The sequence below is a fragment of the Heterocephalus glaber genome, unplaced genomic scaffold (genome assembly GCF_053883595.1).
Source record: "Heterocephalus glaber isolate CG9 unplaced genomic scaffold, H.glaber_assembly_v1.0 deba00001465, whole genome shotgun sequence".
NCBI classification, from domain to species: Eukaryota; Metazoa; Chordata; class Mammalia; order Rodentia; family Bathyergidae; genus Heterocephalus; species Heterocephalus glaber.
This window is the reverse complement of record NW_028258312.1, coordinates 1,198,836-1,224,381: the sequence shown is the minus strand read 5'-3', so window position 1 is coordinate 1,224,381 and position 25,546 is coordinate 1,198,836. Positions and strand designations below refer to the sequence as shown.

The 25,546-nt window shown below is 44.5% G+C and overlaps 1 protein-coding gene across 3 annotated transcripts; it reads right to left on the bottom strand.

The window, feature by feature from the left end:
* Window positions 1-1,838: 1,838 nt before the first annotated feature.
* On the bottom strand, window positions 1,839-25,512 carry Ecscr (endothelial cell surface expressed chemotaxis and apoptosis regulator). Of its 3 annotated transcripts, none has more exons than XM_004841840.3 (11): window positions 25,408-25,512; window positions 9,517-9,691; window positions 6,440-6,478; window positions 6,088-6,138; window positions 5,883-5,942; window positions 5,315-5,440; window positions 3,927-4,040; window positions 3,165-3,263; window positions 2,921-2,957; window positions 2,171-2,267; window positions 1,839-2,010 (listed from the first exon to the last, which is right to left on the bottom strand). In XM_004841840.3, exons 2-11 carry the CDS (start codon window positions 9,575-9,577, stop codon window positions 2,002-2,004), a joined length of 693 nt encoding a protein of 230 aa, XP_004841897.1. In that variant the 5' UTR covers window positions 9,578-9,691; window positions 25,408-25,512; the 3' UTR covers window positions 1,839-2,001. The 3 variants fall into 3 exon arrangements, with proteins under 3 accessions (XP_004841897.1, XP_012926632.1, XP_087036927.1); XM_013071178.3 differs by lacking the exon at window positions 25,408-25,512 and adding an exon at window positions 9,057-9,147 and having other exon boundaries at window positions 2,171-2,285; window positions 9,517-9,613; XM_087180801.1 differs by lacking the exon at window positions 25,408-25,512 and having other exon boundaries at window positions 2,171-2,285.
* Between the last annotated feature and the right edge of the window lie 34 nt (window positions 25,513-25,546).

Below are 25,546 nucleotides of genomic sequence, written 5' to 3'. Positions count from 1 at the left end.
TTCTACTTATAGGACACAACATAACAGCTGCATAGGGTCAAGTGGATGGATTTTTGGTTTATAAAGTCGCCTATCTTTGAGTGTACCTTCCCAGTGCTCACGCCATGGCTAGGACCACAGTGATGTTTTGTACACTGGGCAGGCCAAGGACATTTGTCTTCATATTTTTCAGTTCTCACCACGGGAGTTTCCTAGTCAAAATGCTTCCCGTGTTCTTGCTCTGCAGACTTAAAACTTTGTTACTGGTGATGACTGGACACTTTAGAGCCAACTGTTTCTCTCTTCTACTGAGGTGGCTGGTCAATTGCCTCAAGTCTACTTAACACACTAGGAGAACAAAGGCAGGCCTGAAAAAAATGTCCCTACTACCTCATTTCTCAGAGAGCTCCTCCCAGGTAAGGAAACATGCATCCATGCCTGCCGTGGGAAAGAAGGCCCCAAAGCCACTAGAATACTGTTTAGAAATGTGCCTGCCCCCTAGCTGGGTGTGGTGATACATGTCTGTAATCCCAGCACTCTGGAACACTGAGGCAGGAGGACTGCAAGTTTGAGCCCAGCCTGGGCTCCATAGAGACCCTGTTTAAAAAAAAAAAAAAAAGAAAGAAAGAAAGAAAAAAGAAATGTGCATGGGAACACAGACCTTAAAGAAATTAGGCTGCAGGCCAGAAAATAATTTTAATGCAAGTAGAAAGGATCAGTCCATCTCGTCATCTTCCTTGCTCTTGCTCCATGGACTCCTCTTTCCTGTGATTCTGAGCAGGTAGGAGCGCCAGCCATACCTCTAGAGTGGCTGTCCTTGTGGGAAAGAGGTTCTCATATTGAAAGTTTGGTTCCAAACCCAGAGGAATGCCAGGATCCTTTAGATCTGGGAGCAGACATAAAATAATAAAATAATTTATATGTGGTTCCTCACCTCAATCAATCTCTTTTTTTTTTTGGTACCAGGGATCAAACTCAGGACCATGCACTTGAGGCAGGCCTGGTGGCACTAAGCTAAATCCCAGCCCAATCTCATTTTTTTGAAGCAAACATTTATTGATACATTTTATACATAGTGATCACATTCATCATAGGGAATTTGTACCTGTACATGATATATCTTGCTGCTTCTTTTTTCCCATTCACCCCTCCTTTTGACCCTTCTTCCCCTCCTTATTTACAAAAGCTGTTTCCATTTTTACCTTCTATCCTTTTTTCTTGTCCCTTCTTTCCTTTCTCCCTCCCTCCTCCCTTGTGCCCCTTCTTATTTGAACATTTTCTTCCCATTTCCCAATATCTATTATACATTTTGATCCTTATTTCCACTTTGTTTCTCATACCAGAGAAATAATGTGGTATTTAAACATGTGTGTCTGATTTATTTCCCTTAAGAGTATGGTCTCAAGGTCCATCCACTTAGCTAGAAATGTCTAAAGATTTTCCTTCTTTATGACAGAGTAGTACTCCATTGTATAAAAAGACCACATCTTCTTTATCCATTCATCTGTTAGTGGGCATTTGGGTTGTTTTCAAGATTTAGCTACTACAAACTGCTGCTATAAACATGGGTGTGCATATATCGCTGTGGTATGAGGCTCTTAATTCTTTTGAGATTACCAAGAAGGGGAATAGCTGGGTCAAATGGAACCTCTAGTTTTAGTTTTTGAGGAATGTCCACACTGATTTCCACAGTGGTTGCACCAGTCTACACTACCACCAACCATGGAGAAGGGTTCCTTCTTCCCCATAACCCCTCCAGCATTTGTTATTCCCTGATTTCTTGATAACAGCCATTCTTTCTGGAATGAGATGGAATCTCAGCATCGTTTTAATTTGCATCTCTTGAATGATCAGTGATGTTGAACATTTTTTCATATATTTATTTGCCATTTCTACTTCTTCATCTGAGAAGAGTATTCATCTCAGATGATTTAGAGGGGTCTGATTTTTTTTGAGGCAATCTCATTTTTTCCTCCTCACAGTCACGGAGCAGCTGCATCATCCTTGGACCCAAAATCACTTTTAAAGAACCTACAAAGCAAATAGATAATATTAGAGGAGAGGCAGGGGAGAAGGGCCGAAGACCCTGGGTCTTTGAAAGCATCCCCTTTCTGGCTAAAGAGCCAGAGCCTCTCAAGCAGGAGAGGGGAAGGGGAATTTGGGGAAGGAAGGAAGGAAACAGAAAAGGCACCTTCTCTGCAGAGGGGCAGGCTTTGCTGTTGTTCATGTTGATGTTCTTCATGGAGATGAGAGTGATGCTGTCTTTCTCTCCATTGGCTGTGGAGCAGCTGGGATGGGAAGGAAGTCTAGGTTACAGAGAGGAGAGGGAGGGCAATGGGAGTCAAGGAACTGGGGAGGGGGCTCAGCCTTAGACCTTTGCTTCACAAAAATCTGTATTTGGTGGCCAGAGATTTGCACCTGCCTCGCAAGCGCAAGGTCCTAAGTTCGATCACCAGTACCGTAAAAGAAAAAGAAAAAAATCTTTATTTGGGAAGGGCACCACAATGGAATGAGAGTGTGCTGAGGCCTCAAAAATGTATTTAAACCCTGGTTCTACTACCTGCTACTGGTCTGATCAAATTATAATCTCTCTTAAGCCTCATGTTTCATTTTGTTTTGTTCTTGGTACTGGGGATCCAACTCAGGACCTTATGCTTGCCAGTTCCCTGGGCCTTAAGCCTCATGTTTTTTTGTTGTTGTTTTTTTGCTTCATGTTTTAATTTTTTATTTTTTTGAGGGACGGTCTCACTATGTAGTTCATGCTGGCCTTGAACTCACTGTGTAGCCCAGGCTGGCCTCAAACTTGCTGCAATCCTCCTGCCTCAGCCTCCCAAGTACTGGGATTACAGTTATGCATCACCACACCTGGCTCATTTTCCTCTTGAAATGGCCAAATGGGGGTCAGATAGAAGCTCCCTCCCTTATGTTCTCACAGTCTTACCTCTCAGATAGCCCCGAACTCCCTGGTTTCTGAGGGTCTGTAAAAACCCAAGGACAGAGACTAGGGTCACATGCCATAACTCAGAAGCCCAGCCTTCCCCTCAAAACCCACCCAAGGGAACCCTCCCAGTCATCAAGGGGATCATGCGCCATTCCCTCCCTTATCCCAGGCTGGGTTTCAGCCTCAGCTTCTCCCTCTGGGTCTCCTGTGCAAGGGAGAGGGCACTGTGGATCAAGACAGGTACCTTCAGAATCTTTGTTCTTCCGACACTTAAACCTTAGACTGACCACACCCACTAGGACAATCACCACAACCACCAGGATGACGATGAAGCTGATAACACCTGAACAGGGTTAAAAATGGGATGAAGGGAGGTAGAGAGTGGACAACAGGAGGCGATAAGAGCTCAGATCCCCTTCCCGGCTAAGTGCTGCATAGACAGGCTCTGGGAGCAAAGTGAATTCCACTTTTCTGCGGAACAAATGGCTCTCACTGTGCTGCACCTACCAGAGTGGGCTCTTTGCTCAGCTCTACCCTCCAGTAAGAACTTGGAGGCCAGGCAGGCAGTGCCACATGCCTATAATCCCAGCTCTGCTGGCAGCCGAGGCAGGAGGATTGCAAGTTCAAGCCCACCCTGGGCATTTTAGTAAGAGCCTGTCTCAAAATAAACATTAAAAAGGGCTGAGATACACCACAGTTCTTGTAGAGCCCTTGCCTAGCATGTGCAAAGCCCTGAGTTCCATGTCCCATTCTCAGCACTAGCACACACATATACACAGAGACAGAGACAGAAAAAAACAGAGAGGAAGGAGCCCGGCAGAGCCAAGAAGAACATGTGGTCCCAGATCCAAAGTCCAGGTCATTTCCATGGGTGAAGGCTAGGGGTGTAGCTCAGGGGTACAGCTCCCGCCTAGCATGGATGAGGCCCTGAGTTCCATCCTCAGTATAAAAAATAATTCTACAGGTGAGGTTTCCTCCCACTCCCCTCCGTTCCCTCCTTTCTCACCAAAGGCAGCCACTGTGAGCACTGTTTCTGACGTGGGGCTGGGCAGGATGGTCAGGTCTTCCCTTGTCCTCAGGCTCATTGTGATTGCACTGGGAGTAGCATTTTGAGATGTTTCTGAAATAGAGTGGGGTTGGAGCACCAGTGAAGAGGATTGACTCAGCCTACAAGAGAGAGCTAGAAGCCAAGCATCCCTGTAATCCTAGCATTTGGGAGGCTGAGGCAGGAGGATCGCTTCGAGTTTGAGGCCACATAGTGGGCTACATAGTGAGTTCAAGCCCAGACTGAACTACATAGCAAGATCCTGTCAGAGAGAAAGAGAGAGAGACCCCCCCAAAAGACTGTAGAGAGTTCATACCCTACAAAAACAGCTTTCTCCCTGCTACTCTGATCAGATCCCATGAGAACAGAAGTTGGAACTGTGGAGTTGCAAGATCCTTGGACCAGTACTGCTTGTTAGTCATGTTACTAGTTCCAGAGGCCTCTAGAAAGTTCAGGACATTACCCAACATTCCTTGGGCCCCAAAGGAAAGAGATTTATGCTGAAGAACTAGGAAACCAGATGCCAAGGTAGAGCTATCTGTATTTTGCCAAGAGTTGAGAGAGGAAAGAAGGGCACCAGATGCTTATCTTCGGGCACTCATCCAACAAGCCAGCCTGCCCATTAAGGGGCACAGGTTTCTGACCATCTTAAAAAAGTGGTGCCACCCCCCTTTCTTCTGTTCAACTCAGTGTATGTCATTGCTGTTCCATTTCCTTATCCCCTGCCCCATCAAATAAGTCTGGGAGTGTAAAAGATTCCAAAAGCTGCAGGACAGTTGAGAGAAAGGGTTATACATGTCACACCACTCCTCTTTTTTTTTTTTTTGTACTGGGTATTGAACTTGGGACCTTGTGCTTGCAAGGCAGGCAGCAGAACCACTGAGCTAAATCCCTGCCCCACACCACTCCTCTTTATTGTAAACACACAGGGGTCACCTCCCCTTGTGATGCCTCCACCTGTGCCTGTGCCTGCACCCAAAACCAGTGGCCAAGATGGAGGGCAGGCCTATCTCCTCAGCCGTTCCGAGGAGAGGCTAGGCCTTCTTCAACATTTTCTGCCTCCTTGCTCCTTCATTTTAGGTTTCCTTGCCCTACCTACCTTTTCTTCTGAAGCCTCCCTTTTATGCTGTTTTCAGTCCCAAGCCCAGACTTGATTTCACTGTGACCAGGCCCAGCATCCTGTCTCTGTTCCACTCAGACCTCTGTTTCTCCCAAACCAGGGTGCCACTGATGTGGTTCCTGGCCTCAAAACTCTAATACCTGGGCCTCCAGAGGAGTGGAAGAAGGAAACCACCCAGGCATAACCCAGGGTGCTGCACCCCCCTACCCCACCCTCCTTGGGTACTCACTAAGTTCTGACGTGTTCTTCTGGGGCTGCCCCAGCAGGGACAGGAAGTGGCCATCCTTGGAGTTTACCCTTGGTGTTCCAGGCTTATTTGACATGTGGGGGCTGTGTGAGGCCTTCTGTGCAGCTGCTGTGGATTAGGAAGCACAAGTAGCCTGTTCAGGCATCGGTGGGCACTTGCACAGCACATTAGCCCCAAATCTTCCTTTGCTTTACTTCTAATTCTGAAAAGGGCCATTCTTGGCTCACCTCTGGGCCTTTACCATTTCATTTCACTCTGCCTGGGACATGGCTACCATTCTTCACCTTCTACCTCCATCCAGGGCTGCTCAGCTTCAGAGGCCACTCCCTCCAGGATGTCCCTCTGCCCCCCACCCCAGTGGCTTTTGTCTGTTTGGCCTCCTCAGCTCCTGCTCCTGCCCATGGGCTCCTCCCCCTGCCTTGTAACTGCCAGTGTGACGTCTTGTTGGCTTGTCCCTTCCCAGGCAGTCTACATTCTCCTGTAGAGCACATGGTGAGCTTCCTCCCTCAGCCCCTCCTGGGTGGCATTTGTAGTCTCACCAGCTGAGTACCTGGGGTACTGGTGCTGACCAGAAGCTTAAGGTTGCCAGGATCTGGGGAAGATCTGTTTCCTGTCAGGACAAAAAGAGATGGGAAATTGAAGGTGGGGCAGACTTGGTGACACCATACTCCCTTGCCCATCTGAGAACCCTTGGCTCCAGCCCTTGGATGGAGTGAGGCAGGGGGTGTCAGCCCCAGGCAAGCACCCACACTCACCTGTGGTGGCAGAAGTTGGCTCTGTGACAAGACTTTGATTGCTGAGGGTTCCTGAAACAGATCATGGAGGCTGAGTGGTCCTCTACTTCCTATTGCTCTGAGCCCCTCTCTTCTTCCTTTATCTGATATTATCTGGTTTTTCTCCCTACCCTTCCTTGACCCTCAACCAGACATGCCATTCAGGGCATGTCAGATGGGCCAACCTGAAAAACAACCCCTAGGATGAGCCCCTAAGAGCTCTGGCCCAGCCCCAGTCACCCGAGGTCAGTGCTACAAGGGTCCAGAGCTCCTCTCACGCCACCCTAAGCCCCTAGGCCCGGATGCTAGAGTAGGCCCGTGAGTTCTGTCTTACCCTGAGAAGTCTGAGTTGTCATGGGCTGGAAGTTGTGTCCTACAAGAGAAAGTGAAACGCACAGACTGGCTTGGGAAGTCTCCTGTCTAGCAACCTACATCCTGTGGCTGTTCAAACCCCCACATGTTGGAAGGCAGACACACCAGCAGAGGGCTAAAGGAAGTCATGGTGCTGGCTTCCTCTGAGACTGACTCAGTTACAGTATCACTGCAACCTTATGGTTCCAAGGGCCAGAGTCCTTTCTGGTCTCTTCAATCCTCCATGGGTATCACACCAACAAAGTCAGGAGAAGGCCCCAAAGACAGAGGGCCAGTGACCTGCTATGTCTAGACAAGAACCCAAGAACCCAAGTCTCTAAGTTTATGTTCATCTTATGCCATTGCTGGGCCATTCCTTTTCCCCTGTGAAGATTATTATCTTGACTTTGCCTTAAGGGGAGGGACAGTGAGAAGGTGAATAAAACAGTTTGGGTTTAGGGTTTGTATGGTTATCTCTGCCTTCCCTAGCAAGAGGTAGGGGCTTGCCCAGGAAGCAAATTCCAAGCTATGTACAGGAGACAAGGAAGCTCTAGAAGGAGCTGCCAGTTTATTCTCACAGGCAGAAGCTATTGGGAAATTATCATTGTTGGCCAAACTCAGAGAGGAGTCAGTTAGCAGGAGTCCCCGTTGGAAGTCCTCATTAGCAGTTCTGTGTGTATACGGCTGTCTGTGGGTGTCTGTGCAGATGTGTGCATGCTTGTGTGTCCCACGGTGTATGGGACCTGAAAGGTCAGGTTGTGTTTGCTCACTTTCCACAATGAAATCATTCTTGAAACCTGTGAACAATGTGAAAGGAAAACAACGTAGGGAAGTGGAGCCGCCCATCTGGGTTCCCGTCCCTCCACTCGGCTTGGCCTCTCAATGCCAGGGAAGCACTGAGCCCAGGCCTGGGTGGACAGAGGCAGCTGGGTGCCAGGGGCCCACCCCAGCTTATAGCAGCCTGAGGTCTGTTTATTTTCCTTAAACCACTGCCTTGCTCCATGGGGTTATCATTCGGATAGTGTAGAATTCATTGTTTGCAAGCCCACGCTTGCCCAAGCCCTGGGCCATGTTTTTCTAGGTTACATCTCTCACAGCCCCATTTATTGTGGGTGGAGGGTGCAGAGGAGAGTTAAAACTTGTAGCGGGCTGGGGATTTAGCTCAGTGGTTCTGTCGCCTGCCTCCCAAGCACAAGGACCCAAGTTCAATCCCCAGTACCCAAAAACAAAAACAAACAAACAAAAAAAACTTGTAGGAACCCCCAGCCAGATAGAGCCCTTTCTTGCTGGGTCTGAGCCTGACTAAACCCTTTCCATCCAAGTCATATCCTCAACACTCTTAGTTACTTAGATACCATGTCACAGAAGTATCTAAGTGCTGTTAGTGATGGGAAGTCACAGTACACCACCTTCCTGCAATTACCTAGGGGAAAAAAAGCTATCTAGCAGCTTGGAAGGATTTCCAAAATCATAACATTAAGTCTCAGTTGCCTGCCTTCTCTTTGCCTCCTGTCACTCCCTCTCCCCAACTTGTCACCTGTAAAGATTCCTTTGTGAGAAGGGGAGGGACTTAGGGAGTAGGCTGGGTCCCTGGACTACTGGCCAGGGAGACACCCAAGAACTCTGGTCACAAGAATTTCTGATTTTTGGGTCTCCACTTTTTAACCCCAACCTATTTCATTTCCTTCCAATCTAACTCTCCATTTCTGTTTCCTCATCAGTATAGTTTAAAATCATAGATTTAAATTAATCAATTAATCTTGTGGTACTAGGGATTGAACCCAGAATCTTCACACTGAATTTTGCCCCCCACTCTAACCACCATGTTATTTTGAGACAGGGTCTTCCTAAGATGCTAAATTGCCCAGGTGGGCTTGAACTTTCTGTCCCTCTACCTCAGCCTTCCAGAGTGCTGGATTACAGGCATGAGCCACCATGCCCAGTTTTAAATCATAGATTTTAGAGTTTGATGGCTTGGATTTAAATCCTAGCTCAGTCACTCAGTGTCTGACTTGGGCTTGAATTTTCTGTTCTTTAGAATGCAAGTGAGAGGCTTGGGGTGTAGCTTAGTGGTAGAGCATGTGCTTAGCATGAACAGGCTTTGGATTGGATCTCTAGCACACAAAAAAAGCAAGTATTAGTACTTCACAAAGTGTAAAGGAAAGAAAATGCATATGAAGCACTTAATACAGTGCTCAGTCACTGCCAAACATCTTATTTTTCCCCGATTCTCTCAGATCCTCTAAGTCCCCTGTCTACCCTGACTCTGTATGTACGGTTAAGTCCCTTTGTGGACTTTTGCCCAAAAGATTCCTCAGTCCACCAACACAAAGACCCCTGCCCACCCAAGCCCTCCGGCACTCTCTGCTGCTTTAACCACAGCCTCATCAATCTGCCACAGAGCACTTGGGGTGAGGAATGGCCGAGGGGAAGTTGCTGCCCTGTGAGTCACAGTGTCCTGGACTTCTCATGGTTCCCAGCAACTGTGCCCTAAAGAGAGGGCCCCATGTGCTGGCTGAGTCCTGAGAGATGTTGTTTCCAAAGCATCTCCCTAGAGGTCATCTCAGCTCACACTCTGGGTAAGAATATTATTCACCCACCTGGATCAATCAATAATGCTTTCTGTATAACCTGAGGCCCTCTTGTGACTTGAACTTAAAGTCAGCGTTTCGAATTCCCAAGTTGTTATTCCTCACAGAAAAAGAAGAAAAAAGACCACCTATAAGGCCCAAGATGCAACAATTTGGGGCTGGAATACTTTATAGAGTGACCATGACACCCAGACCAGCCTGCATATGCTGGGCAAGGAGCCTCACACCCAGCCAGCGGCTTCCCTTCTCTCAGAGGGCCAGCCTTTGTTCACCCTGGAAAATTTCCCACAAATGGGTTTAAATATCCCTATTCACCCCTGCCTGGAAATGCCCATCCAGCTATCCCCTTCAAGGAAAGGCCCTGGGATTTTTCACCCTCAGGCAGCCCCTAGATGGGGGCCCTTGCGGTGCATGTCCTGGAGGAGGGAGGCTGGGGGCCGTGGAAGGGCATTGGCAGGCGCCCTCTTACCTCGGAGCATCAGCAAGCCCAGGATCGCCCAGAACAGCTGCGAGGCTCTGCCGGTGCCCATGTCAGCGGGGTGTGTGGCCGGCAGGCAGCCACTCAGCTGAGGCTCTGTCCATAGTGGAGAGGAGCAGGGCGTGCAGGGGCGGGGTGGGATGGGGGCCGGCTCTCCTGGAGCTTCCTGTCGAAGAATAGAAGGAAACAGATTGGGACTGGATCCAGGGGCCCTCCACGCGGCCCACAGGAGGATATGAGGCTGAGCAGAATCGCTCTGGTCTCCTCCAGGGCCTGGGCTCCACCACCCGTGTGGCAGTATGGTTCCATCCCCACTGTCCCCTCTGAGGGGGTCCCTCCGTCCCTCTACACACCACCTGGAGGTTTTCCTGGAGCTGCTGTTTCAGACCAGTCCTCCTCTCCCAGGACTGAGCCAAAGCTGGGCCCACCAGCCGCCCACGCCCTGTGGACTCAGAATTCTCCACATTCCTCTTCTCTGGGCTCCCCATCCCGATGGGGCACCCGGCATCTTTCAGGGAGGCCTTGCAAGCACTGCTGTTATTCCTAAGAGAAAAGCAAGAGGGCCACATTCCAGGGACCCTCTCCCTGACTCCTCACTCTGTTGGGGTTAGGTGTTCCCTGAGTTCCTCCAGCACCATGTGCTTAGTCTCCAGCCAGCATTTATCTACATCCCATGAAGTCCTCTCCCGTGGCTGCAGGCCAGCACCATTACCTTTTCCAGTACATCTAGGACCAACCAGCACATAGCCTGCCGAATAGTGGGTCCTCAGTGTGTATTTACTGAAGTAAACTCAAAAAACATAAACACAGGCCCGGTGTGGTGGCGCATGCCTCTAATCCCAGCATTCGGGAGGTGGAGGCAGGAGGATCAACACAAGGCCAGCCTGGGCTACACAGGGAGACCCTGTCTCAAATAAAAACCAAAAAGAAACCCAGAACAAAACAAAAACAAATGTAACCACATAGGTTCAAGCCTATACAGAATCCTTCCTTATTAATATTAATTTTATCATTATTGTGAATTTCTTTCCCAGTCTATATGCCTACCAGTCTGCGACAATATTTATATGTAAGATTAGAATCTCTCTCTCTCTCTCTCTCTCTCTCTCTCTCTCTCTCTCTCTCTCTCGTTGTTGTTGAAACAGGGGGTTGCTTTGTAGTTCAGGCTGGTCTTGAATTTACTATTTAGCCCAGGCTAGCCTTGAACTAGCCTTCTGCCTCAGCCTCCTGAGAGTTGGGATTACAGGTGTGCACCACCATACCTGACTCCTTTTTTAATTTTTTAGTAAAAAAAAAAATTTTTTTTTTTGATTATTTGAGATAGGGTCTTGCTATGTAGTTCAGTGGCCTTGAGCTCACTATGTAGCCAACGCTGGCCTCGAACTCACAATAATCCTCCTGTCTCAGCTTCTGAGTACTGGGATTACAGACATGTGCCACCATATCCAGCAATATTTTTTATGCAATTACAAACTTACAGAAAATTAGAAAGTGTATCATACGGAACTTTTTCTCCCTGAACTATTTAAGAATAAATTACCAGCTACACATGACAATATTTTCTTGTAACCTTAGCATTGGGAAGACTGAGACAGATTCCAAGTTTGAGTCCTACCTGGTAAACTTAGTAAGAACTTTCCTGTATCAAAATAAAAAATAAAAAGGGCAGGGGATGTAGCTCGTGCTACACCCAATCTTTAGCACAGTGCCACCACTACCAAAAAAAATTACCAACAGGCTGGGGATTTAGCTTAGTGATTCTGCCACCTCCCTAGAAAGCGCAAGGCCCCAAGTTCAACCCCCAGTACCAAAAAAAAAAAATTGCCAACAAGTAATTTAGTAGTTATTGAGTAGTTTAGTGTGTATTTCCAACAGAGAAGGAAAATCACCTACATAATCACAATACAGCCATCAAAATTAGGATATTAAGGCCGGGGATTTAGTTCAGTGGTTCCGGCGGCTGCCTTGCAAGTGCAAGGTCCCAAGTTCGATCCCCAGTACCAAAGAAAGAAAAAAAATCGGAAATTAATATTGCTATATTACTACTATCTAATCCTCAAAGTCCATTCAAATTTTGGCAGTTGTTCTGATAATGTTCTTTATAGCAAAAAGATCTATCCAGAATTTCTCATTGCTTGTCTCTTTATCCTCCTTAAATCTTGACTAGTTCTTCAGTTTTACTCTAACTTTCAGGACCTTGACAATTATTATTATTTTTTCAATTTTGTGAGACAGGGTCTTGCTATATAGTTCATCCTAGCCTTGAACTCACTGTGCAGCCCAGGCTGGCCTTGAACTCATGGCAATCCTCCTGCTTCAGCCTTCCAAGTGCTGGGATTACAGGCATGTACTACCACGCCAGGCTCAATTTTTACATGGTAAGGACTGAACTCAGGATCTTGAACATAGCAGACACCCTACCATTAAACTAATAGGTTAGCTTTTTTTTTTTTTGGTACCAGGGATCAAACTCGGGTCCTTGCGCTTGCAAGGCAAGCGACGGAAACACTGAGCTAAATCCCCAGCCCTAGGTTAGCTATTTTATAGAATGTTCCTCACTTTGAGTTTGTCTGATGTTTCCTCATGAGCAGATTTAGGTTTGTATCTTTGGCAGGAGTGTCACAGATGTAAGGCTATATCCTTCTCTGTATCCTACCAAGTGCTCCATGATTTTGAATTTTCCTCTTACTTTTTTTTTGTTGTTTTTTTGGTACCAGGGATTGAACTCATGACCTTGCGCTCTTGAGGCAGGGGGTGGAAACACTGAGCTAATTCCCTAGAACATTGATTACTAACTTAAGGTGTCTGCCAGGGTATTTTTTTCCTGTGGCTACTATAACAAATTACCTCAAACTGGTGAGTTTAATGAACAGAAATTTATTGTGGTTCTAGGGGCCAGAGTTGGAATCAAGGTATCAGTGGGGTCATTCTGTCTCTGAGGGTTTAGGGGAGACTCCATTCCTTGCTTCTTCCATCTCCTGGTGGCTGTTGGGATTTCGAGGTGTTCCTTGTCATTTTGCTCCATGCCTCCTTCACATCGCTGTCACCTCCACATCTTTTCTTCTGTGTGATCCTTGGATACTTGCCATTGAGTTTAAGGCTCCTCTGGATAATCTAAAATGTCTTCCTCATCTCAAGGTCCTTAACTTCATTCCATCTGTAAAGGCTCTTTTTCCAAAGAAGTTAACATTCACAGATTCTGGGATGAAGATATGGACATGTCTTGGTGGGGGAGGCGTCCATCAGCCCACCAGAGCCAGCTTTCTTCCTCTTTCTCTCTCTTTCTTGGTTTTGTTTTATTATTTTTATGCAGTACCAGGAATTGAACCCAGGGCCTTTGATCTGAACTATATCCCCAGCTCTTTTTTATATTTTATTTTGACACAGGTTCTCGGTAAATCATTAAATTGCCCAGGATAGGCTCAAATGGGCAATCATCCTGTCTCAGCCACCCAGAGTTCTAGAATTATCTCCACTCTTTCTTTCTCTCTTTCCTTCCTTCCTTCCTTCTTGCCTTCCTGCCTTCCTGCCTTCCTTCCTTGGTTTTGTTGAGATAGGATCTCGCTACATAGTTCAGGCTGATCTTAAACTCACTATATAGCTCAGGCTGGCCTTGAACTTGCAGCAATCCTCCTCCCTCAGCCTCCCCAGTACTGGGATTACAGGCATGTACTACCATTCCTGGTTTGTTTGTTTATTTTGGTACCGGGGATCAAACTTGGGACCTTACACTTTCGAGGCAGGTGGCAGCACCACTGAGCTAAATCCCTGGCCCCTGTTTATTTATTTTTTTATGAGTACATGCTTGCATTCATCTTAGCGGGTAGGTACATGTACTTAATTCTTTTTTTTGGTACCAGGGCTCGAACTTGGGAAACTCGCGCTTGTGAGAAAGGCAGCAGAACCACAGAGCTAAATCCCTGGCCCCTTAATTCTTCTTTTTTCCTTTGTCCTTCTCTCCTTCCTCCTTCTCTTCATTTCTGGGTACCCTTCCCATTTGCAAAAGATCGTCTTCCCGTTTCCTATTGCCTATCTTTTATTTTATTTTGGTTGTTTAAAATTATTTATACTTTGGGCTTCTCATAAGAGAAGTTTTACAATATTTAATATTTTAGGTCTGATTTATTTCACTTAACATTTGCTTTCAGGTACATCCATTTTTCTATAAATGACTCAAGTTTATCCTTCTTCATTTCAGAGTAGTGTTCCGTTGTTTGTAAATACCACATTTTCTTTATCCGTTCATCTGTTGAGGAGCATATAGGCTGCTTCCAAGATCTAGCTATTATGAGTTGTGCTGCTGTAAACATGGGTATCTCCACTCTCAAATTATGGTTTTGCCGTTTGTAATAAATGGATATTTTTGTGGTGAGATACTTAGAAACTAAGAAAAATTTTTCTCTCATCAATTTTTCCACATATGAATTTGTATGTAGTTATGTATTCCTGTTCATAAAGGGGTTATAATGTGTTACAATAATTTACGAATTCACTCCCCCAATTGTCCCCCTTTTGGCCACTAGGTACCTCCTGGAGCTGGTCTCTGGGCCCTTCTGACATGGCTCACCGTTCTGTGAGTACTTCTTTACTTTCTACACAGTGACATGCTCCAAGTTCATTTTCCTCAGCCCTGAAATTGGCTATTTCTCCAAGGAGACTTCATTCCTTTTATATAGTGATTTTTATTTTCTGTTTTGTATTATGGTAGTGAGGATTGAAACCAGGGTCTTCACAGTGAGCTACATCTCCAGCTACTTTTTAATTTTTTATGTTGAGACAAGTTCTCACTAAATTACCCACACTGGACTCAAACTTGTGATCCTCCTGCCTCAGCTCCCAGAGTACTAGGACTACAGGGATGCGCCACCATGCCTGGTGCGAATAGGGTTTAGAAACCGAGATCTGGATGGTAGGCGAGCTCCTTGGTACTCAGAGGTAGCTTCTTCAAGGCCCTTCTCTTAAACCTGGCTCCCATTATCCTTAATATGCCTACTTATTTGATCACCTTCCTTGCAGTAACCAAGCTGCCTTCTCTGCTGCCACCCCCCATCTATAGATGCTTTCCACACCCCACTCAGGCTCTGACACACCAGCCTGGGTGGCTTTAGTATGTTCAGATAGTTGTGCAACCATCATATGTAAAGTCAATTTGAAAACATTCTCATTACCCCAGAAAGAAACCTCACATCATTTACAGACTTATAGCTTTTTTTTTTTTTCCTAACCAGGGATCAAACTTAGGACCTTGTACTTGCCAGGCAGGCACAGTGCTACTGAGCTACATCCCTGGCCCATAGACCTACAGCTTTTTATATGAAGGCCAAAAGTGTGGTGTGGATGTGGTGGGCAGCCCTTGCTCCTGGCTTTTCCCCAGTGGCCCAGAGTTTAAGAGGAGCCCAGAAAGTCGGGTATCCCAGCACTCCCCAGCTGCTTCTTCTGCCTATTCAGAGTGGCCCCACCAGTGCCTGTCCTCAGGCTTCATCTGCAGGTTTCACTCCCTGGGTTTCTTCAGCAGGCACAAGGTTCAGGAGGAAAGACTGTTCTTTGTCTTCCTTAGACCAACAAAACTATTTCTGCCCTCCAACTTTGGAGAGTTGTAAAGGAAGGGTGACCCCAGGTGTACAGGCTGGGCCAGGAGCCTCCAGCTCCAGGGCGTACTTTAGGGTGAACCCCAGAGTCTTTTCATCTTTGGTTCCAAAACTCAAGCCTCAAAAACCAGAGCTTTTGTTCTCTGTGAAATAAGAGCAGATTCTGGCCAGGCGTGGTGGCACATGCCTGTGGTCCTACTCAGGAGGCTGAGGCAGAGGATCACTGCGAGTTCAAGGACAACCTAGGCTATACAGTGAGGGCAAGGCCAGACTGAACTACATAATGAGACCCTGTCTCAAGCCTCCTCCGACCCCAAAAAAGAGAAAAAGAAAAGAAAGAAGGCTATTCAAGTATAATGAGCTAAATAATATTTTCAGGATATATTAATCATCGTTCTGTTGCTGGGACAAAATACTTTACATACAAACCTTAAAGGAAGAAAAGCTTATTTTGGCTCAGTTTCAGGTTCATGGTCTCAGTCCATGGTCAGCTAGGTGTAAGGCAGAAACATCATGGTGGAAGGACTGTGTGGAGGGAAGCTGCTCATTTCAGGGCTGCCAGGAAGCAGAGTTCAGGGGAGGAGCCAGAGAGAGAGAAGGGGGGACAAGAACACACCCTTCCAGGTCTCGCCCCCCAGGGACAGACTTCTTCCACCTACTCCTAGCAGCACATTTGGCCATGAACTCCTCAGTGGATAAACCCATTGCTGAGGTTAGGGGCCCATGATCGAATTGCCTTCCAAAACCTCACATTAAATTTTGGGGTGACTTTTTTGATCCAAACTATAACACAGGAGGAAGTGATGCTTGAATTAGGCTAATGTTTAGATGGTAGGAATGGTGGGAAGGCAGCTTACAACACGGAGTTTGAGCTGATGGTGCACTCAGTACTTGGGAGGCTGAGGCAGGAGAATCACCTCGAGTTTGAGGCCAGCCTGGGCTACCTAGTGAATTCAAAGCCAGTCTGAACTATATACCGAGATCCTGTCTGAAAAACAAAACAACAAACCAATGAGTGTGGGGATGGAAAAGTGAGAGAAAAGGCTGGGAACATAGTTTGATTGGTCCCAGAAATTCCACTCTCTTACTCTCTCTGAATCCCTTTAGAAGATACATCTAGGATCAGTGAGTCAAGAAAAGGAAAAAAGCCCCATCACTGAGCCACAGCCAAGAACTCTGGGCCTCGCCCTTGAGTCCCCTGCTTCCCAGCGCTCCTTCTTCCCCACCACCCACCTTCTCCCACAGCTGCCTTCCACAAGGCCATTTCCACTGCAGTAAAGGACTCAGTCGTATGTCTGCTATCCAGAACCTGCACTCTTTCAACCCTTTTGCTGATGCAAGTGAGGGGGATGACCTGCTTCCTGCCAGCACTGAGGATTATATCCATGTAAGAATCCAACTGAGAAATGGTAGGAAGACCCTTACCACTGTCTAAGGGATTGCTGATGATTATAATAAAAAGAAACTGATGAAGGTGTTTAAGAAGAAACTTACCTGCAGGGCCAGGGATATAGCTCAGCAACACAGTGCCTGCCTGGCACAAGGTCCTGAGTTCCAACCCTGGTACCAAAAAAAAAAAAAACCCAAAGGAAACTTGCATGAAGTGGTACTGTAATCCAGCATCCAGAATATGAAGACTTTAGGATCAGGGATTTAGCTCAGTGGTTCTGGTGCCTGACTCGCAAGTGCAAGGTCCCGAGTTCAATCCCCAGTACCAAAAAACCCCCAGAATATGAAGACTTCATCCAGCCCCAGGGTGACCAGTGCAAGAACATAACCAGTTCCTGGTAGAGATTGGACTGGCTAAGGACTATCAGCTGAAGGTTCTTGGGTTTTAAGTGCTTGTGGCTCATTGAAGCTTAAATGAGGATTTCCTTTCTATCCCATCACAAGTTTAAAAACCTTACACCTAGGGGCCGGGGATTTAGCTCAATGGTTCCTGTGCCTGCCTTGCGAAGCACAAGGTCCCGAGTTCCATCCCCGGTACCAAAACAAAAAACCTTACACCTTGCATAATGTGACCATTTTGGGGTCTGCTTTCACTTGAACTAGTGCAACTCCTTCATGGGATAAAGTAAAACCAGCCAGAAAGAAAAGAAAGAAAGAGAGCAAAAGAGAGAGAGAGAGAGAGAGAGAGAAAGGGGAAAGCCCAGGTTTGGTGGCACATTCCTGTAATTCCAGTACTTGGGAGGCTGAGGCAGGAGGATCACTGTGAGTTCAAAGCCAGCTTGTGCTACATAGTGAGACCTTTTCTCAGATAACTGGAAAAAAGTAGTAGTCAGAAGGATCAGAAGTCAGGCTTTGGACTCAGGGTCCCAGTGGAGGTGACTGAAGAGCAATGGCACATGTGTCTGGAGGAGGCAGGAGGCAAGTGGCTGAAGTCCTGGACTTGGGGAAGAGTCCAGATCCTCTCTGTCTAACATCCAAGTGGACCAAAATGGGAGGCAAAGGATGCTCAGAGCCTTTCCTTGTATGGGGAAGGGATCATCGGGGGCTGCAGAGCCAGCCAGCAGCAGGCCTTGTGGATTGAGGGGTCAGGTTAGCACCCCAGGGACCTGGGCTCAAGTGAGCTTACAGACCCCAGCAGGGTTGCTGAACAACAGGATGAAGGCAGCTTGGCTAAGAGACAAGGAACCAGGAGGCTCCATCCTGTGCCACCAAGCCAGGGACAGGAATTCCCAGAGTCTCCTGGTCTCCAGATTGGAAGGGAAGGTGGCACATGACTCAAGGGCAGACTGAGGGGTGGCTCATCCTATCATGCCATCTGGGACCGAGGATTGTCTTGTAACTACTGTGTCCAGAGAGAAGAGACTGACGGGCATTTTGTGTGACTAGGGCACATCAAAGCCAACACTCACAAATGAAGTCACATTCAGACAAATGCAAAGAGACATGGAATTATTATTTGTGAAAACTTCCATGGGGAAGATGAGCATCAAATTCTACAATACAACCACCTTGTGATAAATGTCTGAAGTGGTGGATATTCCAATTACCCAGATCTAATCAATATACATCATATATGTGTATTGTAATGGTACACTGTAACCCATAAATATACAATTATTTTGTGTTAATTAAAAAGAAAAATGGGGCCGGGGATTTAGCTCAGTGGTTTTGCTGCCTGCTGCGCAAGCACAAAGACCGAGTTCGATCCCCAGTACCAAAAAAAAAAAAAAAAAAAAAAAGAATCCAGGCAATCAGGAGACTGAGGCAGGTGGATTATGAGTTCGAGGCCAGTCTGGACTCCATAGTAAGACCCTGTATCAAAATACAAAAAACAGCCAGGAATTCAGCTCAGTGGTTTCACCACCTGCTGCGCAAGTACAAGGACCTAAATTCTATCCTCAGGACCAAAAAAAAAAAAAAAAAGCCCGGCCCAGAGGAAGGTGCTTCCAGGCCACTGTCTGTCCTGCTGCTCCTGGCCCAGAGGAAGGGGCTTCTGAGCCGCTGTCCCACCACTCCCAGCTCGGAGGAGGTGAGCCGTGCAGGCTCCAACAACACCCCCCCGCACTGGGTCAAAATGAGAAGACATATAAATAAGTCTCAAAACCAGACTTCCAGATCACCTACAGCAACCCCAAAGGGAAATGAGATGGAACACTCTGATACTCAAACACCTGGACCCCCTGAACTGGCAACAAAAGAGGATCTGGAAAAAATGAAATCAGAAATAATTTCTCAGATAACAGCAGAGACTGTGCTTGTAGTGCAAGACATGATTAATAAATCTAGAGAGGAGCTGAGGAACATGATGGAATCCCAACACAGGAAACAAATGGAATCCATAAAACAGATGCAAATAGATTTCCAGGAGATCAAAAACTCCATTGAGGGCCAGGGATTTAGCTCAGTGGTTTTGCCACCTGCTGCACAAGTGGAAGGACCTGAGTTCGATCCCCGGTACCAAAAAAAAAAAAAAAAAACAACTCCATTGAAAGTCTACATAGCAGAATGAGCCAATGTGAAGACGGAATTTCAGATATCGAAGATAAAACTGCAATTAGTGACCAGGAAAAGAAAAATTGCTTCAAAGTTGTAAGGGACCATGAGAAATCAATCCAGCAGCTGCTAGACGATGCAAACAAGAATAACATAAGACTGGGGCCGGGGATTTAGCTCAGTGGTTCTGGCACCTGCCTCATAAGCACAAGGTCCTGAGTTTGATCCCCAGTACCAAAAAAAAAAAAAAAAAAGAATAACATAAGACTGATTGGAGTCAAAGAAGAAACAGGAGAGAGTGCAGATGACATAAAAAAAAAATGTTCACAGAATTAATGGCAGAAAACTTCCCAAGTAGGGGAAAAGAACTTGACATACAGATAAGTGAGGCATATAGGACTCCAAATAGCCTTGATCAAAAAAATCTACACATAGGCATATAATTGTTAAGATTCCAGGAACTCAACAGAAGAACAAAGTTCTACAAGCAGTTAGAGAAAAGAAACAAATCACATACAAAGGAAAGCCCATCAGAATGACAGCAGACTTCTCAACACAAACCATCAAGGCAAGAAGAGGTTGGAGTAATGTATTCCAAGCCCTAAAGGAAAACAGCCTCCAACCCAGATTGATGTACCCTGCAAAACTATCCTTCAAAATTGATGGAGAAGTAAGATACTTTCATGACAAAGAGCAACTTAGGAACTTCATGAATACCAAACCTGACCTCCAAAAAATTTTAGACAATATCCTAGGAACAGACAATGAGGATCACAACCCCAAGAAGCAAACAGAATGAACCCATCAGGCGTGACAAGAAATTAAATGTAAAGGGGAGAACCCAACAAAAAGAAAAAGTCATGACAATGACAAGTCAATACGTTTCAGTTATAACCATCAATGTTAATGGTCTCTATTCACCAATCAAAAGAAATAGACTGGCAGAATGGGTCAAGAAGCAAAATCCAACAATAGGCTACATACAAGAAACACACTTCATTCAAAAGGAAACTCATAGACTGAAAGTTAAAGGGTGGAAAACAATACTGCATGTTACAAGAACCCCCCCAAAAAGCAGGAGTAGCTATCCTCTTTGCAGATCAAGTGGATTTCAAACCAACACTGATTAAGAGAGACAAAGAAGGACACTACATCCTTGTGAAGGGAACAATCCAACAGGAAGAGATGACAATCATAAATATCTCTGCACCAAACACTAGTGCACCCAACTATATAAAACAATTACTAAAGGACATGAAAAGTCATATATGCACTAATACAATTGTAATGGGGGACCTCAATACCCCACTGTCACAAATAGATAGATCAACTAGACAAAAAATAAGTAATGAAATACTAGAACTCAATCGAACTCTTGAACAAATTAATTTAACAGATGTTTACAGAGTGTTCCACCTCACAAAATCAGAATACACGTGCTTTTAAGCTGCACATGGGTTGTTCTCCAAAATAAACCACATACTCGCTCACAGAATATGTTTAAGTAAGTGCAAAGGAATTGAAGTTATCCCCTGTGTATTATCAGACCATAGTGCAATGAAATTGGAGACCCATAGCAAAAGAAACTGGAAAAATTTCATAAACACATGGAAATTGAACAACACACTTCTGAATAACCAATGGGTCACAGAGGAAATTAAAGAAGAAATCAGACAGTTCCTTCAATTAAATGACAATGACAGTACAACATATTGGAATCTATGGGACACAATGAAAGCAGTCTTACAAGGGAAGTTCATAACAGTGAATATGCATATTAGGAAAACAGAATGAGCCCAATTAAACAACCTGATGCTGAACCTCAAGCTTCTAGAAAAAGAAGAGCAGGATAAACCCAAAGCTCATATGAGGGAGAAAATTATAGAGATCAGAGGAAAAATCAATGCAATGGAGACTAAGAGAATGGTACAAAAAAATCAATGAAGCCAAGAGTTGGTTCTTCGAAAGAATCAACAAAATTGACAAACTCTTAGCCAACCTTATCAGAAAAAGGAAAGAAAAGGCCCAAATCCATGCAATTAGGAATGAAAAGGGTGAAATTGCAACAAACCCAGCAGAAATCCAGAGGATCATCAATACCTACTTCCATAAAAAAAAACAACCTACTTCCAGAACCTATATGCCAATAAGATGGACAACACAGAAGAAATGGACAGATTCCTAGATACATATGAATTACCAAAGTTGAACAAAGAAGACCTAAAAATTCTAAACAACCCAATATCAACCAATGAAATTGAAAATGTCATTAAAAACTTATCAACTAAGAAAAGCCTGGGCCCTGATGGCTTCACTGCTGAATTCTACAAGACATTTAGAGAGGAACTGCTGCCATTACTGTTTAAACTCTTCAATGAAATTGAAAGGGAAGCAATACTCCCAAATTCATTCCTGGAACCAAGCATCACCTTGATCCCCAAAGCAGAGAAAGACCCAACTGAAAAGGAGAACTATAGGCCAATCTCGCTAATGAACATAGATGCAAAAATCCTTAATAAGATAATGGCAAACAGAATGCAGAAGATCATCAAGAAGATCATACACCCTGATCAAGTGGGATTCATCCCAGGGATGCAGGGATGGTTCAATATACGAAAATCAATCAATGTAATACACTATATCAATAGAGCCAAGGACAAAAACCATATGATTATCTCCATAGATGCAGAAAAAGCATTTGACAAAATCCAACATGCATTTATGATAAAAACCCTACAAAAAATTGGAATAGATGGTCTCTATCTCAAACTGATAAAAGTCATCTATGAAAAACCAACAGCCAATATCATACTAAATGGTCAAAAACTGAAATCCTTCACACTCAAATCAGGAACAAGACAAGGATGTCCACTATCACCACTCTTGTTCAATATAGTTCTGGAAGCATTAGTCATGGCAATTAGACAAGAGAAAGAAATAAAAGGAATAAAGATAGGAAATGAAGAAGTCAAATTGTCATTATTTGCAGATGGCATGATACTCTATATAGAAGATCCCAAGAATTCCACCAAAAGTCTTCTAGACTTAATAACCAAATTCAGTCAAGTAGCTGGTTACAAGATCAACACACACAAATCAATAGCTTTCCTCTACACCAATGACAGACTCATTGAGAGAGAAATAGGGCAAAGAATTACTTTCACAATAGCATCCAAAAAACTGAAATACCTAGGAATCATCCTAATGAAAGAAATCAAAGACCTCTTCTCTGAAAACTATGGCACTCTGAAAAGAGAGATTGAAGATGATATCAGAAAATGGACAGACATCCCCTGCTCCTGGGTAGGAAGGATTAATATAGTGACCATACTTCCAAAACTGCTATATAGATTTAATGCAATTCCAATTGAGATCCCAGCAGCATACTTCACAGACCTTGAGAAAACAATCCAAAAATTCATTTGGAACAAGAAGAGACCCAGAATAGCAAAAGCAATTCTAGGTAACAGAGACATGGCAGAGGGTATCACAATCCCCAGCCTGCAACTACACTACAAAGCTACTGTGATAAAAACAGCATGGTACTAGCAAAGAAACAGACCTGAGGACCAGTGGAACAGATTAGAAGATGCAGAAACAACGCTAGACACACTCAGCCATCTCATCTTCGATAAAGGAGCCAAACACCCTCACTGGAGGAAAGATAGCCTCTTTAATAAATGATGCTGGAAAAATTGGGTTTCAACTTGCCAAAGATTAAAACTAGACTTATATCTCTCACCATGCACTAAATTAAAATCGAAATGGATTAAAGATCTAAATATTAAAATAGAAAAGCTGAACTGGCTGGAACAGAGGTTAGGTAGAACTCTTGAAGACATTGGTGTAGGAAAAGATTTTATGAACAAAACCTCAGTTGCCTGTGAACTAGCACAATCAACAAGTGGGATCTCTTCTTATTAAAAAGCTTCTGCACAGCAAGAGAAACCACCAGCAGTGTGAAGAGACAACCCACAATGTGGGAAAAAATTTTCACCTGCTGTTCCTCAGACAAAAGTGTACTATCTCAAATCTATAAAGAACTTAAAAAGATCAGACCTCCCAAATTTAAAGACCCAATCCGAAAATAGGCATCTGAAATAAACAGACATTTCTCAGACAAAGAAGTAGAAATAGCAAAAAAATACATGCAAAAATGTTCAACATCACCAGTCATTGGAGAGATACAAATGAAAACAACGCTGAGATTCCACCTCACTCCAGAAAGAATGGCTGCTATCATGAAATCAACCAATAACAAGTGCTGGCAGGGCTGTGGGGAAAGAGGAACCCTGCTCCACTGCTGGTGGGAGTGTAGACTGCTGCAACCACTGTGGAAATCAGTATGGAGATACCTCAAAGAACTAGGACTGGAAGTCCCATTTGACCCAGCTATTCCCCTGCTGGGTATCTTCCCTAAAGAATTAAAAGAATCATACCACAGTGATATTTGTGCACCCATGTTCATAGCAGCACAATTTGTAATAGCTAAAACTTGGAAACAGCCCAAATGCCCATCAATCAACTGGAGTCTGGATAAAGAAAATGTGGTTTTTTAATAAAATGGAATACTACTCAGCCATAAAAAATGAGAAATTAGAGACATTTATAGCTAAATGGATGCACATTGAGGCGATAATCTTAAGTGAAATAAATAGGACACACATATGTAAATAACGAATAGTTTCTCTGGTGTGAGAAGCTGAAAGTGTAAATAAGGACTAAAAGGTATAATAGATAATGTGAAATAGGAAGCAAAGGGGCAAAGGGGAAGAGGAAGTGGGAGGGGTGTGGGAAAGGAAAGAAGGGAATGAAATTAATATGAGAAAATGAAAAAATGGAAACAAAGTCTTTGTAAATAGGGAGGGATGGAGGAGTTGAAGGGAGGGCAGGGGAAGGGGGAAAAATAAGAACCAAGAGAGATTATGTAAAGGTGCAAATTTCCAATAATGAATGTCATTATATTGTATACCTAAAATGTACCAATGATTAGAGTGAATAATTGATAATGCAAAATAGGAAGAAATGGTCCAAAGGGGTAGGGGTAGTGGGAGGGGCAGGGGAAAGGAAAGAAGGGGAAGGAAAAATGATGAGAAATGGAAAAACTGGAAACAAAGTCTTTGTAAATAAGGAAGGGTGGAGGGGATGAAGGGAGGGCTAGGAATGGGGAAAAAATAAGAACTAAGATGCATCATGTAAAGGTACAAGTTCCCAATGAGAAATGTAAATGTACTGTATACCTAAAATGTACCAATAAAATAATTTTTTAAAAAAATACAAAAAAGATGCTATCAAGAAATCAGGGGGCGGGGATTTAGCTCAGTTGTTTCGCCACCTGCTGCACAAGCACAAGGAGTCAAGTTCGATCCCTGGTACCAAAAAAAAAGAAAGAAAGAAATCAACCAACAGGCCAGGGATTTAACTCAGTGGTTTCGCCCCCCGCAAGCAGACTGCAGACTGGTGTAATCACTTGATTTGTGGAAATCAAAATGGAGATACCTCAAAAAACTAGGATTAGAGGTCCCATGTGACCCAGCTATTCCTCTGCTGGGTATCTTCCCAAAAGAATTAAAAGCATCATACCACAGCAATATATGGGCACCCATGTTTATAGAGGCACAGTTTGTAATTGCTAAAGCTTGGAAACAGCCCAAGTGCCCATCAACTGGAGCCTGGATAAAGAAGATGTGTTTTTTTATAAAATGGAGTACTACTTAGCCATAAAGAATGAGAAACTAGAGACATTTATAGCTAAATGAATGCACATTGAGGCCATACTCTTAAGTGAAATAAATAGGACAAACATGTAAATACCAAATAGTTTCTCTGGTGTGAAAAACTAAAACTGTAAATAAGGATCGAAATGTATAATTGATAATTAAGATAGGAAGAAAAGGTCTAAAGGAGTAGGGGAAGTGGGAGGGGTAGGAGAAAGGAAAGAAGGGAAAAGAAAAAAACATGAGAAAAGGAAAAAATGGAAACAAAGTCTTTGTAAATATGGAAGGATGGAGGGAGTGAAGGGAGGGCAGGGGAATGGGGATAAAATAAGAACCAAATGCATCATGTACAGGGACAAGTACCCAATGATAAATGTAAATGTATTGCATACCTAAAATGTACCAATAAACTTAATATAAAAAATACAAAAAAGAAAATAAAGAAGGAAGAAAGAAAAGAAAAAGTGTAGTTCTTAACATTTTAGAAATGTATGTAACAAACTACTGAGAGAGCTAGTGGTTGGGCTGTAGAGATTTAGAGATTCCTTATCTAAACGGTATATTATATAAAGAGTATATGATAATCTACACTTTTCAGTGCAGTTAAGACATTGTATAGAAAGAGGAAAACTCACAGGCCAATAGCGTCAGGAAACTGGTGGCCGTGGAAGTCAGCCTGTCCTGGTGGAGGGCTGCTGGGGGCGCCGGTGGAGGAAGGGCAGGCAGCTGGCAGGCAGCGTGAGAGGAGGAGCGAAGGGGGAAGGTCAAGGTGTT